Here is an 18678-nt window from a genome sequence, read left to right on the forward strand (position 1 = left end):
TAAATTAGTTTATTTATTTATCTTCTTTTCCCACAAAGTTATTACTTCACAGAGTCGCAGGCAAATCTTTTTTCCATTAGTTAATGAAAATATGAATCCATATTGCAACTTTGAATGCAATTAGTCTCAGTTTATTTTGTGAATGGACTTGATTTTATATAGCGCTTTATCACCACACTGAAGCAGGCTCAAAGCGCTTTACATATCAGCTTATTCACCAGTGGGACAGGACTGCCATGCAAGGCGCTAGTCGACCACTGGGAGCAACTTTGGGTTCAGTGTCTTGCCCAAGGACACTTCGACACATAGTCAGGTACTGGGATCGAACCCCCAACGTCTCGATCAGAAGACGACCCACTACCACCTGAGCCACGGTCGCCCATGAACAATGGGATAAACAGTTTGTCAATAGAAAGGGAGAAGTCACTGACCCTCACACAGACAGCGATCTTTATTACAACTTACGCTGCATTCCAGGCAACTCGGTTATTGGAATTTACGAGTTAAAATTTCCAATCTCCGTCTTCAAAGTGTCAAAATATCTCACAAACATGCAGCTGACCAAGTCAATGTTTGTGTTTAAACTATGATTATTCAGAATGCTTTTGTTTGTTTGTTTGTTTGTTTTGTGACAAAGTCAGACAATATTATGCAGCACAATTCAGCGACAAGGCATTCAAAGTGATTCATGCAAGGTTATGAAACATGACCCAGGGCACAAAAACTATATAATAAGTGCATTTATAATCAAAAGTAAATAACATAAATAATATGGGGCGCCGATTTCTAAAGTTGCGAAGAATAAAATAAACAGCAACATTTAGCAACAAACCACATTTACGTTACGTTACCAGATTTACAGCAATATTAGTGAAAACAAATTATCGTAAAAATCTAAATAAAAAACGTTAAATAGCTAATTTACAATGTGAAATGCTAAATCCAAACAGTGAATTTGCATATTAGCTAAATATTTAGTTTCACCTTTGACATGTAAAATTAACAATCAGATTTAGATTCAATATTTAGATTTCACATTTAGCATTTGAATTTAGATTTAACATTGACATTATATTTTTATGAGAAAACAATGTTACAAATATTACTGTAAATCTGGTCAAATGTAAGTTCCACTTATCAGTAACTGATCTGTAAACATAGTGAATATTTGTTCATTAACAAATGTTTTTTTTGACATTAAAAGGCTATGTTTATGACGTAGAAACTCTGACGTCAGAGGGTCGTCTCGTCAGTAAATCATAAGTTGTGTGTAACAGTTTCAGTGTGTGTTTGATGGGATTTTAAATGAAGAGCTGTGGAGCACTCATCATTAGCCTGATGTGGCTCCCACCCTGCCCTCGCGCGCCACCTCCCGCGCTCTGACGTCACTGCCAGGACGCGTCCACGAGACGGTGGTGGTGCTGAAGCTGAACAAGATGGCTGTGTGCTGGATGCCGAAGAGCTGAGGCTGAGACAAACAGGGCTGGAAAACACTCGAAACTCGGCAGACACGTCGTAAAAAGGAGCACAGAGGACCGGCACACAGGTGGCCTATCCCCACACCTGCACACCTGGGGTTTTTTTTATATCATTTCCTGCTCCTGCTGGTTCCTCTGCCTCCATCTCACCCAGCGGACTGCTGAGCTCACATCAGGAACCTGGGGAAGAAGCCGGACTCAGCACCGAAGGCTCAGAAAAGACATGTCATTGCTGTGTGTTGGAGGTGAGAGACACAGACACTGTGGAGTAAAATCTGTACTAAAACAAAATGTATGGAAATGCTGTCTAAACTGTTTAAACCCAATGAAATGTGTGTCCAGACAACGAGGCACATAATCTTTGACCGTTATCGATTGGAACACGTCTTTATCCCTAAAGTTACATCACTGGCAGCTCTTAAATGACAGCTGGAGCTTTATTTGATCCCAAACCTGGCAACCCTGACTGGGATCGATCGGTGGAGTGTTGCCTCCGGCAGCAGCTGTCAAACACACTGAAAGTCTGTTTCCCTCCATGGATGGTCTCAGGACTTCCCCTAATAATAATAATAATAACAACACACAAAGCATTTTATATTTACTATATGTATATAAAAACTGTATAAAGTGGAGACTCAGCATCCCATTTTCACACGTGATGGAAGGGAAAAATCACCTCTAAATCCTTTTAGTGGTGTCATTATTACAGGAGGATCCTTTACATGCACATGGATCAGGGTTGGGTTCAATTACAATTTTGAAATTGCAATTACGTCTTCAATTATCCATGATCTGTTGCAACTCAATTACGATTGCCGTGGCTATTGATACGGAAACGTATCAATAGACTTCCAGTCTATGCATACGCACGGCAGCGCCCCTCATTGGCCAGTTTAGGTGACGTGAGGGGTGCACCACGTGACTTAAAGTTCCGTCAGTTGTATTTGAGATCATATTTATTTTTAGCTACCTCGCTAACCCTTTTATTTTAGCCTTAACCCAGGAAATACCCTAAAATGTTTATTTTTTCGTATATGTATTTTTAAAGGTTAAATATGTTAAAATTAAGAAAAAAAAATAAAAATAAAATATATATATATATATATATATATATATATATATCATGTCATCAAGACACGGTAAAACCACATGTAGAAAAGGTCCAGAAAACCTACCCATAGTCCCGTAGGCTATTGATACGTTTCCGTATCAATAGACACTTCCATCACGATTAAGTTGACCAGCATTTTTTCCAGATATCTTAAATTTACAATGATTATTTCCCCCCTGAAATTAATTACAATTGGGTTCTCAATTACTAAAGTTCAGTTATAATAAATCACAATTACTGAGCCTTTAATTAAAAAAAAGCCCATAAAACTTAACCGTCTTCTTGTGTTAGCTTTCTGTTAGCATCTCTTATGAGAACGGGTCAGTTTTGACCCATGTCTTAAATCAGCTGTAAAAGACACTAAAACATATTATCTATCATCAAATAGTTTTTCATCTCTTGGTTACCGTGTTAGGCTTCCGTATGCATGAAAATATTGGTTTTATTATTATTTTTGGTGTGGCCGGCTGAGCCTTTTTTCTCTCAGTACATCCCTAATTTCCACTTTGTGTTCTGGACAGTTTTGCATTTAATTACTACTTTTTCACTTCCAATACGATACCGATATTGCTGCCTTAAGTATTGGCCGATAACGATATTGATCCGATACGAACCATACATACTTTTAGAACTTATTTTGTAGTGTGTAATGTTAGAAAAGGCTCGACCAAGTGCTGTTACTCAAACAGAGAACAATAGTCAACAATTTCAAGTTCACTTCAGTTATTTTCTACTGTCAGTAGATGGTGGGAACAACTGAGGGCAGGGACAAAAACAACAAAAACTTATTGGAGCGCTTAAATTGGAGATTTTAGATGCATAAATCCGACATTTGTTTTCTGGCTGATATTGGACCAATATCCAATATCAATATCGGATTGGGACACCCCTATTAATTACATTGTAAATGACAGTTTTTTTTAAAATGTTCATGCCAATTACAATTACAAAGTATTTTTTTAAGTCAATTACAATTCAATTAGGTTTTCAACAGCAACATATTTTCAATTATGATTATATTATAATTGTGCCATAATTGTAATTAATTACCATGTACGCCATTACAATTATAATTGACTCCAACGCTGACATGGATACACAAGGTGGTATATGAATAAAGACTAAACTATATACACTCTGCCATTCACATTTTTCCTAAACTCAAAATTCTAAATGCTAATACAGAAAGTGCTTTTCCAACAAAAAATAAACTTTCCTTTTACCCTCGACGAACGAGTGCGCGTCTTCACTGCCTTGCACTTTTGAAACTCGGAGGAGCCACGCGTGCTAGTTAGTCTCCGGTGCCGCCATCTTTGTTTCGGTTGGATGACACATCACGCGCATATTTTGCGTCATGTATTACATTCATGTAGTTCTAGTACGAACGTATGAGTGATGCTCCATCAGCTGACAAATTACACAGTGCGAGTGATTCACTCACATCTGTGCCAACTGCGAAAATAATTACGTTCAGCATCAGTTACCATGGTGATTTACCCCGGAAAGCAGTTAACCATTGTCGTAGTACAGAACACACAGAATGAAGTTGTAGAAGTCAGTCTCTGCATTAGCCCAGTGATGGTCCAGGGTACTTAGCTCTCTCATAAGTCAGCTCTATAGGAATTCATAACAAAGATCAGGATGAATGGGAGTATGATATTTCATTTTTAGCTCAACAGTTGAAGACCAATATCTTCTACAACCGTTCTCATGCCTATATCTCATAATCACAAGTAAAGTTCCTAAATTTGGTCACCGAGGAAAAACTTCAGTGGCATCCAAAGCTTGCAGTAAGCACCGACCATCATTTGGTTCATCACAACACCTGTGTGTGACTACATCTGTAGATGGTTGTTGTGACGATTTCTGTGTCAGACATAATTATGGCTCGGAACCATTGGCTCTGCGTTAATAAGGAAACTCTATTGGCTAAAGTCTTCTTACTTACAGTTAGCTGCTACACAGTATGGAGGCATCTTCGGAATGATAATAATGATGATGCTTTAGCTAACGTTGTAGGTGTCATTAGTGTGAGCTTTCAGCTCTGCAGTGAAAGTGAAGGAATCCTTGCAGGATTCTCCCTGCTGCGTCACAACCCTTAAATGGTCATTCTCTGAAAATCAGACCGAAAATGCGCGAAAAGCAACATTAAAATGCAAATTTTAACATTAAGATGGACATAACAATGTCAAAAATTACCCTTTAAGATCTACCCTCAAAACACCTAAAAAGTAAACCTCTTTTTTTGATTGCAAAAGCCTCAGAAATCATCTTGGTTTTGTAAATTGAAGTTTTTATTAAAACTTGCAATTCTCTGTTTTGAAATAGAATTGGATCAGAGGAGTTCCCGCCCCTTTTAAAGTGTTTTTAAACATCGTTTTCCATCAATTTGAAAATAAATTGGGTACATGGATGTATTTTTTATTTATTTTTTTATTTATTCAGTTTATTTCCAACATGGTTGAATTCACAGAAGTTTTGTTACCCCTTTTTTTTTTTGTTTTGTTTTGTACATGCCGAAAAAGGAGACAAGAGAAGCAGTTTGCTTATCTAGGTCCCATCCCCTGTTTTGAACACAGAATAGGGATATGTAGATATACTCATAATGCATTTTAACAGAGGTTTGTAATGAAAGATAAGTGTGTGGCCTAGATTTCATTTAAATGTTCAGAAAGTGAAAGAAATTACTGAAGTTACTGCAGGAATAACCGATAAGTTCAGTAACAGAGTGCAGGAGACCCTTAAGCAAAGTTGGGGTCAATTATAATTGTAATTGTGTAATTGATAATTAATTACAGTTATGCTTTGATTATAATTTAAATTGTAATTGAAAAAAATATGTTGCTGTTGTAATTATAATAGACTTTGTAATTGTAATTGGCGTGGAAATATAAAAATTGTTACAATTTAATTAAACGCAAACCTGTGGAACCATGTTACAGTTCAATGTCTTACACGTACGTAGTTGATAATTATTAAAATATATTAAAGTTTTGCCACAACCTTTCAGTTCCCTTCAGGATCATTTTACTATCTAAAAAAAAAAATTATAATCTAGGCGTAAACAGACAAAAAAAGGCTCGGACACCCACATCAATATTTTGATTGATTAGGAATCTTAACAAGGTAACCAAGAAATGAAAACCAAATTAGATGATAGATAATGTTTTTTAGTGTATTTTAAAGCTGATTTAAGACATGTTTAAAACTGACCTACGAGATGCTGATCGAAAGCTAACACAAGAAGGTAAAGTTTTATGGGCTGATTTATTAAAGGCTCAGTAATTGTGATTAAATGAATGTGAACATTAGTAATTGAGTGTGCAATTGTCATTTACTTTAAGGGGAAAAATAATAATTGTAATTGTAATTCATTTGTAATTGAACATGGATAATTAAAGATGTATTTGTTATTGAAAAATTTAATTGACTCCATCCCTGTCTTTTTTTTTTCTTAATACTTTATTGCATTAATTATCAAGCAAAATGTCAATTTCACAGACAACTGTCATCAAAAGTACACTGCATTTTTTGTATACTGTATATATATATATATATATATAACACAAAACAGACAAAAACAGAACAAAAATAAATACATAAATAAATTGGGGATGAATAAAACGTGTAAGTGCCTTTTTGTCACTCATCCTTTAATGAAATTATGTAATTGTTGTCACGGCAAATTTGCGGTTGACCTCATTTGGAGACATGATTTATTGCTCTGGTTGAATGATGGAGTCCAGGCGAGGCATTGATGATTTTATAAAAAAGATTTATTATAAAATAAAATAAAAAGGAGTAAAAAAGAAGCTTCCATCCTGAAAGAATGAAAGGCAAAAGGCTCGTGGCAGAGCAAAAAGGCAAGAAGACCCGCTCTAACTAACAGTTTCACAGCTTAAGCTTTTATACAGATAACAGAAAAGTTCCACCCTGAGGCGAGGAGAAGGGGGGAGTCAGATGCCCAACAGTGGAAACATTTGAGGATGATGAAGACGTGTATATTATGAGGAAGATTGGGCGCCACTCTTATCTATCCTTGATAGTGTGTGCGTTCGTGTATATCTGCATGTGAGGTTGAGTTTCGGCCTTCAGCAGAGACTCTGTGTTGCACTGAGTACAATACGATCTGTACTGTTTAATCTAACATGATTCAGCTGTTCAAAAGTGTAAAGAGTAATGGAGTCATCATGTATTAAAACATGACAAATTGTACACATGAACACACATTTGACGATATGATGATGAATATAAAAATTGCCATAACATTGTGAAGTCAACTTAGTCTATTTTCAGAATACATTTTTTTCATGTTTTTCTCTAATTGTTTATGTTATTTTTTCATCATCTAAAGTTTGCTCTACTGTTCTCAACCATAATCGTAATTTAGAATTGAAGACGTATTTGTAATTGAATAATGTAATTGACCCCAACCCTGTCCTTAAGCTACATATTCATCAAATTCAGCCTCTATACGTTAATAATGTCTGTTCAAACGTTGACTCATTTTTTCTGTCATGTTTTATACCAAAAGATGCTCGTGAACAAATAGGGGTTCATTTGCAATCTTTGTTCACTAGTGTGACTGGAGCGTAGTTTCTAATGAGTGCGCAACACTTAGGCAAAAATAATATGTCGCCTCTCTTCTCAGTGTGGGAAGCTGCTCTGTAATAAAATGCATTGCCTGATAGTGCGAGAGCAGCTGAGAAAAGATAAAGGAGTGATTTTGTCACTGCTCCGTTGGAGTTAGTGAGCGTTCTGGCAGTGCTTTTGGAGAGGCTGCCATGCTGTTCAGCTCAGTGCTAGAGATGATTGCACAGATGTCAGTGCTGAGATCCTGGCTCGTCGGTGGTCCCCTTATATCCTGAAGCTTAGTTGGCATAGCAACCCCAATAGCATTTAAGGTCTCCGCTGGTATTTTCTCATTAGTTCAAACACACTGTATTATTTGGACCCGCGGCAATGTTTATATTGATGCTATATTTTATTAAGGCGGCTGTGAGAAGAATGTAGAATCAACGTAGAAAGGAGGTCACCGGGAACCTTTGCCAGATATGGTATTAACTGGTCAGAGATGTGGGTGTGATCTCTGTGTCATGTTGTTGGATACTGTCAGTGCCATGATAATAAACATTGTCACATACGCTGTGCAGGCATTTTTAGATTAAGCAACCAAGGCTGCAACAACGAATCGACAAAATCGATAAAAATGGACTATTAAAAGCATTGGCAACGAATTTCATTACTCATTCGTTGCATTGTGGGATTTATGTCACTGACCGTGATGCAAAGCTGTTTGCTTCACCTGCAGAGCTTTGTGTACGCGCATGAGTGTTTGTGTGTGCGCACCACAAGTGTTTGTGTGCACTTGCAGAGTGTTTGTGTGTGCGCGCACGAGTGTTTTCGTGTGTGCTCGCCACAAGTTTTTGTGTGTGTGCTAGCACGAGTGTTTGCGTGCGTGCGTGCACCACAAGTGTTTGTGTGCACAGGCAGAGTGTTTGTGTGTGCGTGCACCACAAGTGTTTGTGTGTGTGTGTGCGCGCATGAGTAGTTGTGTGCGCGCACCATGAGTGTTTGTGGGTGCGTGCACCATGAGTGTTTGTGTGTGTTCGCGTTTAAGTGTTTGTTTGTGCGCATACCACGAGAGTTTCATAAAAGATGCTAACAGAAAGCTAACACAAGAGGAAGGTTAACTTTTACGAGGTTATTTATTTCAGACTCATTAATTGTACTTGAACTTTAGTAATTGAGAACGTAATTGTAATTGACTTTCTGAGGATAAAAAATCTTTTTCATTTAACTGTAATTGGAAAAAATGCTTGTCACTGCAATCGTAACTGAATTGTAATTGAACATGGATAATTGAAAATTTTGAAATTGTAACTGAAAAATGTAATTGATCCCAACCCTGCAATGTAGCCCTACGGTGAAATTCATCCCTGAATTTGACCAATCCTGTTGAGGAATAATATATCATAAAAAAGAATAATAATCTGTAAAGATGTGATAAAAAATTGTATTCAGAATTATCATTTGTTCGCTTCATTTAATGAATTAATCTGGCATTTTCAGTGAAAAATAATCTCTCTTTTTTTGTTCAAAAAAATCTACCAAACATTTGTTGTTTGAACATATAGCAGTTATAAACATATTCATCACCTGAAACTGTGAAATACAACTCGCTACAACTTTAATGAGGAAGAGTGAAGATGAGAGGATGAACAGAACTCTGCAATTTTTGGCTGAATTTGAGAGAGTCTGAGTCTTAAATCTTTCTCCATGCAAAGTCTTGTTCTATATTTAGTTTTTATGTTTGTCAAAACCTAAAATCCACTTTCACACAAGTACGTGGTGGCAAAGGACATCAAGCACATTTAGCTAGTGCAAAATAATGTAGCTCTCGCCATGTTTGTGCTTTTTTGTACGAGATTATCTAGTCACCACTAGAGGGCAGTCTCACAGAGGCCAATGTGTAATTTATGCCAATGCATAGAGGCCCCTGACTTTTACTTTTTTATTTTTTTTTCACGTGCCCCCAGTGACGATATGCGTACCCCACTTTGGGAACCGAGGCCCTATAACAAAATGCTAAATAACAAACTCCTTCTCCTTGACGTCAGCTTGTGTCAATGTGAGAAAATAATTTAAGTGGCAACATTATTACCTCTTTTTTTTTTTTTACCATTTTCACACACTGCTTCTTAGACATGGCGAATGAGTCAGATAGAAGAAAAGAACATTTGTGGATTAAGAGAAAACTAATGTTTATAGATGAAATATAAGGTTTTCTCACTGTTTTAAATGACCCTCATGAAGTGAAAATGAAGCTATTTAATAATTCAAGAGAGAGGCTTTTTTAGTCTGGAGTCTAATCAACGACTTGTTGTGGCAGCTTCTTAGGACACATATGATGGTGCTTTTGAGATATACAAACAAAAAATAAACCAATACGTTTCTTCTATTTAAAGAAAATTCAACTGTTTGAGGTGCTTTGCCCCAACCCAAGGTTTGTTAAAGGACCCATGTCATGCTATTTTTCACCCATCTCCACCCTCGTGGGTGTGTCTGTTTACATGCCAATTACATCAGAGAGCTTCCTGGAGGCGTGGCTTCTCCAGCTCAGTGCCGCGTCAAATTCGTCACAAAAGTGGGAATGCGTCATCAAATTGGAGCGAGGTGTTTGGGCTCACCCGGCAGTAAGAAAGGAGCAAATCACTCTCTCAGTAACGATTGAGGAAATCAATGAAAAATAGACTTTGGGCATGTGTATGAAGCCTAAATAGCACTTTTATCATGTTTAAAGCACATAAAAGTCAATTTAGCGTAACATGGGCCTTTGAGTTGAGGTTTTGTTTATTTAGACAAGGTTTTTCAGGAAATGTTTATCTCCTGACATGTTTCGACTATCAACTGCCTGTCTTCGTCAGAGGTTTCTTGCCTAAATCATTCAGAATGCCTAAAATGAAACTTTGATCCATTGATCGCATTAATGGCTTGTTTGAATGTATTGCCTTTTGATCAACGTGAACTAGGTCAAAAGGCAATACATACCTGGGACATCATGGATGTACCACCACTGACAGAAATGATTGTATTTCTTTCCCAGAATGGTTTGTAATGTTTTGATTTCCTTCGTTATCAGAGCGTTTTGTGACACGGTTTCAAGAAGACATGACATTTTCTGCGGCTTTTTTTTTTTTTTTTGCCTGTGAGCAAGTTGCTCACACATACCCCTTCCCTTTTCTCTCTCCCCCCACCCCCCCACCCCCCCCGTCACACTAGAGTAGTTATTTTTAGAATTGGTGATGCTGCTCACTCTGCCTGCATCCGGCTCCACACAGAGATTAATGGAGCACAAGAGCAAGAGATGGAAGGGGAGTGCACGTGCATACTCACCACATGGCAGGGGAAGCTTGTGGGAGTGAGTGACTGAGAGACGGATAGAGAGACTCGCTGAAGGAGATGCGAGGGTTGGGAAGGGGACAGCTGTCACTTTCTGCCTATTTTAAAGCAAACCAATAATTTGCATTTCTTCAGGGCTTTGTTATGAATGAACTTTTCTAAGCGCCTCTGGTGTAACTGCCAAGTTAGCACCAAGAGTATCTGGAAGAGGGCTTCACTTTGAAGACGGCTAAGCCCCACATGCCTCCATTCACCACTGAGTGTGGTACAGTACCTGCCTGGTGGAATCACAGCGATATTGAAGTGATAAGCACATCCCAGGGAAATGCTGTGGGGCTATTTTTAGCAGCCAATTTGTCCACAGTGATTATCATGGCTGCTCTGCTACCACTAACTAAGATGATGATGACTCAAGATGTATTTCTCTCTCATTGTCACTCACTAAACAGAGTTAGCAAGCTGAGTCTCAACAGGCAGAGTTTATTCCCGTATTTACGTAGCTGGATCTACAATAGAGATCAGGGTTGGGGTCAATTATAATTGTAATTGCGTAATTGATAAGTATTTACAATTATGCATCTGTTGCTGTTGTATTTGTAATTAAATTGTAATTGAGTCCAGATAATTGACTTTGTAATTGTCATTGCCATTCAAATTCTATAAAAATTGCCAATTATAATGTAACGCAAAACCATGTTGAGTTCTACACATATGTGGTTAACAATTATTAAAATATGTTTCCTATCAAGCTTTTCCACATCTTACCATTTAAAAAAAATATTAAAACCTATATTTTCATTGATTAGGAAGCCTCACAAGGTAGCCAATAGATAGGAAAGAAATGATTATTGGATGATAGATATTTGTTTTTAGTGTATTTTACAGCTGATTTAATACCCGTTATCATAAGAGATGCTAACAGAATGCTAACACAAGAAGAAGGTTAAGGTTTATTCGGTTGTTTATTTCAGGCTCAGTAATTGTGATAATTGTAATTGAATTTCTAAAGATAACAAATAAGTGTAATTTAATTGTAATTGGAAAAATTGCTGGCATCTGTTTTGTAATTGAACTTGGGTAATTGAAAATGTAATTGTAACTGAAAAATGTAATTGACCCCAACCCTGATAGAGATAACCTCATCGGATCGACTGTATGGAATCAGGTATTTGCTAGGGGTAGTTATTCGGCCCATTTTGCTGATTCAATTTGATTCCGGTAACTGAAGTCTTGATTCAATCACAAACCAAATAATAAAGAGATTATTGATTCCAATTTCAAATATTGCTGACTATTGATCTTCCATTTAATATATGTCAGACTTCTGTTGACTTTAGGGGTGCACCGATCCTGTTTTTTGTTTTATAACTGACAACATACACCTTGAATATTCCAATATTATTTAATTGTAAAACATTCAACAATACCTGTGAAACAATACAAATGTGTTGTTTTAACTGCATGAGGTAGTTATCTCAAATATAAATATTATATCACTTCCTTTAGTCTTTTAATTTTCACATTTAAGAACTCAATAAACATGTCCAACAGGTGTCCAGTCCCAACCAGTTGAGGCAGATGCATGGCTGCCACCTCTGAACCTGGTTCTGCTGAAGATTTCTTCCTGTTAAAAGGGAGCTGTTTCTCCCCACTGTCGCTAAATGCTTGTTCATGTGGATCACGTTGAATTTTATATTTTGATAAGCGCATTTAGAGGACTTTGTTGTAATTTGCGATGCTGCATACTGAGCAGTGTGGTGGTTTCTTAAAGGCCGTAGCTATTGGTACTGAAACGTATGAATAGACTGCCCCTCATTGGCCAGTTTAGGTGACGTGATAGCTGCACCACGTGACTTAAAGTTTCGTCAGTTTTATTTTAGCTCATATTTATTTTATTTTTAACTACCCTTTTATTTTATCCCTAACCCTGACCCTAACCTTAACCCTAACTCAGGAAATACTCTAAAATGTTTATTTTTTTCGTATATGTATTTTCAAAGATGGAATTTGCCGTGATAAATATGTTAAAATTAAAACATATATGTCAAAAGCTGGATTCGAACCCACGGCAGCGGAAGGAAGAATTCTTGAGTCAGGTGCCTTAAACCACTTGGCCCAGAGCTATTGATACGTTTCCCAAAAAGGTGAATGAGGTAGCGTTTTGTTAACAGCTGCACTACGACTTATTTCCGCGTTACAGGAATTACAAATTGCGATACTTTGCTCTCTTTTTTTGTGTAATACTGTTGAACTGCCAACATGCTAAGCCAGGGATGGCCAATCCTGGTCTTCAAGAGCCACTATCCAGCATGTTTTAGATGTTTCCCTCTTCCAACACACCTGATTGAAATGACCAGGATCGTTATCAGGCTTCTGCAGAGCTTGATGATGAGTTAATCATTTGAATCAGGTGTGTTGGAAGAGGGAAACATATAAAACATGCTGGATAGTGGCTCTTGAGGACCAGGATTGGCCACCCCTGCGCTAAGCTAACCATGCTCCTGGTATTGTTGTTGTTTTCATTACGGGAAGCAGAGGCATGCGCAGCCCGTGCATTCAAACATGAGCTGATGGATGGGTCTGTCAATCACCTCACAGTAGAAGAGGACAGTGACTGACTTTATGACGGACTTTAACACCTCTGTGGAGGTAAAAAAGATCGGCGGAAAAGATCGGTTTCATATGCAAGGATCAGCTGATCACCTATCCCCCAAAATAAGGGAAATCAACCTTAGTTGATTTCTCTTTGAAGTAACACCTCACAGCACCTTCAATGTTGTATAGTGCAGGGGTGTCAAACTTATTTCAGTTCAGGGGCCAAATACGGAGCAGTTTGATCTCAAGTGGGCCACAGATTTTATGCAGGAAAACAAGTAATTTCAACATTATTGTGCCCTAGTTTGCACATCTACGTATACGTACATAAAAAGCTAAATATGTAAGAAACTGACAATATTCAAGCAATAAGTGACAGATATCAGTCCTAACAGGGTCTTCACTTTAAACTTCACTTCAATTTCTATTTAACTAAACGAAATATGTCATCATTTGAGAAAAACTGAAGGATTTTGAAAGAATGTTGAAGTTATTTTTATCGGTTTAACATTAAAAGCTACTGCAAACATGCCATATAAGCACCGGGAAAAATGTAAGCCCCTGGAAATATTGTTGAGTTTCATTTACACAATGATTCATGTTTTCTCTGTCATTTTTATTTTCTCTTGTGGGCCGAATTGGATGCTCCAAAGGGCATGTAGTCTTTTGCTGTTTAAAAAATGTCCACTCTTGTGAATAAACACCCAAATTGTATTAACTCATTGCTTTTATTCTCAATAGAACAAAGGTGCAGATGCTTTGGAACTTTCTGTGGTCACGGGACAGCAGGGTAAAAGCTTTTCATGGATACTTAAACTGAACTGGAGCGTTCTGTAGCTTTTATTGTACCCACCACCCATCCCTACTATGGGATTGTGAATCAATTAATCGTTTAATGACAGACTTTCAACAAACAGAATATTAATCCAGAAAACTAGGTACTCATCGATAGCACAGCTGTGGTCCAACCAGCAGGGCCAAAGGATGACCACCTATTGCCTCCATCATAGATCTCATTTATCCAGCAGTCGTTATCTCATCCCTTCTCCTTCTTGGCATGAAACATAGCTTCTTCCTTGAGGCGCCGCTAGGGGTGTGCACAATGTTTACTAAGTGTATAAGCAAGATCAAAAATATTAGTCTTTTTCTAATTGTCAAAAAGTTAAAACACTGTCCAGCAAGGCTGAAGATGAAGACACAGACACATTCTTCTGATGTTGAAAAAGGGTAATTAGAGGGCTATACACTGACAATATTAAATGGTCAGTTTAGGGATGGGCGATATGGAAAAAATGTCACGATTTTTCATTTAGATGATTCAGACTATTTTGCAAGTTATATACCAGTAAAACATACCAATTTACCATTTAAAGGTGCAGTCTGCAATTCTTATTAAAGTGACTATTTGTCTTATTTGCTAAAGCTGTTACTGTGTAAGGACAGCTTTACATCAAACTAGTAGTTTGTGTGAAAAAAAAAACAGGCTCATTGAGTCCCCCTGCTGCTCCTGAAGCCTTTGGCAGATTACCAGAATGCACCGCGACCGAGCAAAAAGAACCAATCAGAGCTAGGATTATGTTTGATGGGCTGTCTGACAGCTGTTGCTTACAGGCCCCGCCCCTTTCCCTTCGGCTGTACCGTCTTTTTTACAGTGTATGGTCTGGAGGAGTAGAAGATAGAATTAGTGACTTTTGGGATTGCAAGGTAATTAATGTTGCTTGATTTACATTATATTTGATTTGTAATTGTTACACTAGAACTCTGTGGTGCGTGTGTTGTTTGTGTGTGTGCAGCAGCTTCCGTTTGAGCTGCTGTAAGTGACACTGTGTTGTTGCTGTTGTTGAGGTGTGGCATACAGAGAGAGAGAAGCGCTGCAGTAATATGATTTAAAGGGGACATATCATGCTAAATCCACTTTTTTAGCCCTTAAATGCATTTTGTTGTATATTTAGAGTGCTTAGAAGTACAGAAAAAATCAAATAAGTCTCTTCAGGTGCTCCGTAGATATCTTTATATTCTGTTTTGCTCATATTTTTCAATCTGTTGCGATTTTTCTATTCTCTATTATGTTTTTTGAACTATTACATCACAGTATTTGCAGCGGAACTGCAAAATTAGTACATCAACTCCAGGTCCAACACTTCGAGCAATCCGCCATTTTTATTTCTCGCTTTTTATTTTGTAGTCCAAGCTCAAGGATGCCGAAGTTACGAGAGGATAAGTCAAAATGTTCGGTTGTTGGATGTAGTAACCCACACGCTTCATTACACCGTCTCCCAGCATCAGAACCTTTCTGAAGTGCGTGGTTGAGTTTTATTTTTCACGGAAATGTACCCACATCTGTGGGTAAGGTCATTTTTGTGTGCGCGAAGCACTTCAATTATGACTGCTTCTGCAATCTCCACCAGTATAAAGAAGGATTTACCAAAGACTTTGTCTGATTGAGGGTTCAATTCCTTCTATCTTTGGAGACGACGAACAGAGCACTTCGGTAAGCTGTAAATAATGCTAAAAAGTGTGATGACGACCCTGTCATTGTTTTGTTAGAATTAGCAGTTGCACCGTCTTCAGACTTCATATGTTAGCGCTGTGTGCTCGTTTTAGATCCTTGATGATATGGCCTACGTGATTTAATTTAAGTCTAAAGTTTTCATTAGTCATTTCATTTTGCTGTTTTTGTCTTTGAAAAGACTGTATTAAAATGCATTTCGTGACATTAGCTTGGAGCTAGCGTTAGCTCGGTGCTTGTGTTAGCTCACTTGTTAGGGTTCTGCAGGTTCATCATCTTCAATTTCATCTCGCTCCGCTGGGTCAGACTCTGGCTGGAACATGTAAGGCTGGATGAACAAGTCTTCCTTTGTTGACATTGTGTAAATAACCTCTGAATAAAAAGTTTATGCGCCGCTACATAGCCGCATCTCTTCTATCAAACTACAAAAATGGCCGAGCAGGGTGGAGTTGAACCGAGTGTCACCTGAAGAGGGGGCGGGGTATGGAGTGTCTCATTTGCATTTAAAGAGACCGCACCAAAACGAGTTGCTCTCAGAAGCACATCAGAAAAGGGGTAGAAAAGGGGCCTGTGGAGCTATAATAATGAGGAATTCAGACCCAAGCATTGCAGTTCCACTTTATATAGACCACAACTGTATGATTTATATGTAAAAAGGAAGGATTTAAAACCATGATATGTCCCCTTTAAGAGAGCATGCTATATTACTGTGATGTTGCTGTCAGACTAACGTTTGCTTGTTCGCTCCTCTGAGGGAGGGACTTTGGAAAGTTTGGAGGCAGAGCAAGAGAAGAGAGGGATCTGAGAGTTGCGGACTGCACCTTTAAACCCATAGCCTTAAATGAAAAAAAAAGAATAAATAATGTTATTTAAGATGGAGTACATTAAGAACATGTTTTACACTTATGCAAGCAATTTAGAAAACTTGTTCTATTAATTAACATCAAACTAAATGTTAACATGCAAAACTTTAAGGTATTTTAATTTAACAGCCTTGTCTTTTGCTTAACTCAAAATGAAAAACTTAAACAGAACAACATTAAAATTAAGTGCACACTTACTTATAACATGTAAGGTTAAATATTAGCAATGTCATTACATAAGGCTATTTAATAATGTAAGGCTATTGATAATGTCTTAAAGAAACATTAAATAGGAATACTTCACAACAGTCTACCCACCCTAACCTCCAGACGGCCTTGGGTCTCCCGGGTATGCTTCCCCCTGGTACGTTGGCCTCCCCCGCCCAGCAACGCGTCTCACGACCTGCTCCAAAGGCTTGACTGACTCGCTGTGGGCGTGCTTGTGAATTAAGCATGAGCATCCGGGGTGCAGGTCCCCGCAACACCCCTGAGTCTGATACGTGTCTTGTTATGACAGAGAGTTAACAGCTATGTCTTGTTATTAAATTCCGTATTAAAGGCGGCCGAAGGAGGACTCGCTTGGTTGTGTATTACAATTTTCAAAATGCAATAAAATAATTGATTTTTGGAAATTTAAGAATCAATTCATAGACGTCAATGTAAAAATTGTGATAAATCTTTTTTTTTATATTTTTCACCACGTGGCATCTTCAATAAACGTGCCCCTATCCGACAATAAAAATGGATATTGGTCTGATATCCACACAAAAAATCACTTTATCAGATTATATTGGCCTGCATCTAAAATATCCGATAAAAGCACTACGATACAAGTGGTCCATTCCAGACTCCGCTCCAGCATCTCTCCATTAATCTTTTATTTATTGAATTGATTAAGGTTAAAATGTATGTAACCCATTGGTTAATGGTATTGTTCTTTGTTTGAGTAATATCAAGCTTTTTCTAACATTCCACACAACAAAATATGTAATAACGTTATGTATGATTGAAGCTGATATTGCATCGGATCGATGTCCGCATCGATTTCCAGCAAGATTTCAGCTGTTGTAAATTTCATCTGTCTGCATGATGCCAGAAGGGAGTAAAAACAGACCTGCGCTAGTAGCTTTTCATGCAGGACATCTGCCGTGTGGCTTTTTTCTTTCCTAAGTTGAAAAAGAAAACATCCTGACAGACATTAGACATATCTGTACTACTAAGCTTTCCAAAGGTTGTACATTGGAGCGTCATTAATTTCCACTAAGCTAATAAGTGATCCTAAAACTGAACATGTAGCAGAGTAGAGTGGGTTCAACAAAGCAACAGAAAAAAGACTGTAATGCTGCAGCAACAAACTTTTCAACTTCAAAAGAACAAATTCACTCACTGGAGGAGAAAAAAAGGCATAAAGGATTAAAGAGAAGGAGGTTGAATTAATCATTTTTGGACATTCAGTATCACCGCGGTTGAAAAACACTGGTTTTATTCTCTTTTCTACATTTGGTGCCATTATATGCTCTGCCCACCCGTTATCATACCTTAGATTATTTGTGATTAACATTTTAATCAAAAGTTTAAGAAAAGCTTTGACAGTTTGTCATTCAATTTCTCAGATCTGTAGGCCCATTTAGTGTACTGCCCTGATGACTAACGCTGCCCAGCTACGCCAAAAACATAAGTATCTTTCCCGCTGGAAATTCTGCCAACGTCTTGTTCAGATGATCAGATCATAGAGGTTTGTACTAGTACTAGTAGCTCAAAAAAAACAAAAACTGAACGGAAAAGTTTAATGGAGTCTCGGCTTTCCTTCACGATGTAACTACTTATGCTATTCACAAAGAGAGATACGCAAGACCCGCGGCTGTCAATCTTTGTCATATATGACGTCAAATCCCATTTTTCAACCTCAAATAACTTATTTAAAAACAGACTTCACAGAAAAATGAGCACTTGAACACAATGTAGGCTGATAATAACTAATGATCACAGCAGAGTTTAGGTTTGGAAAAAAATTATGTGATGAGTATTTTATCTTTACGATTTCAACAAAATCCCATCCGTTAACATTGAGGAGACGGGGTTTATTACCTATACCGCAACCAGTCAGTAGGGGGAGCGCTAAAAAAAAATAGCTTCACTTCCTCGGTAGGATGTCGCGTCCATTTTATTTACAGTCTATGCTTGCAATGTTTGATTTTTGTAATAGTTTGTGTATTTATA

At 37.8% G+C, this 18678-nt stretch overlaps 1 protein-coding gene across 6 annotated transcripts in view; it reads left to right on the plus strand.

The window, feature by feature from the left end:
- Positions 1-1398: 1398 nt before the first annotated feature.
- The window catches only part of unc13a (unc-13 homolog A (C. elegans)), a 79142-nt gene continuing 61862 nt past the window's right edge, over positions 1399-18678 (plus strand). For all 6 annotated transcript variants that reach the window (XM_028443922.1, XM_028443925.1, XM_028443923.1 and 3 more), the window contains exon 1: positions 1399-1723. In XM_028443922.1, coding sequence (XP_028299723.1) covers positions 1702-1723 — 22 coding nt within the window. In that variant the 5' untranslated portion in view covers positions 1399-1701. The remainder of the gene's footprint in view (positions 1724-18678) is intronic.

The sequence above is a fragment of the Gouania willdenowi genome, chromosome 4 (assembly GCF_900634775.1).
Source record: "Gouania willdenowi chromosome 4, fGouWil2.1, whole genome shotgun sequence".
Classification (NCBI taxonomy): Eukaryota; Metazoa; Chordata; class Actinopteri; order Blenniiformes; family Gobiesocidae; genus Gouania; species Gouania willdenowi.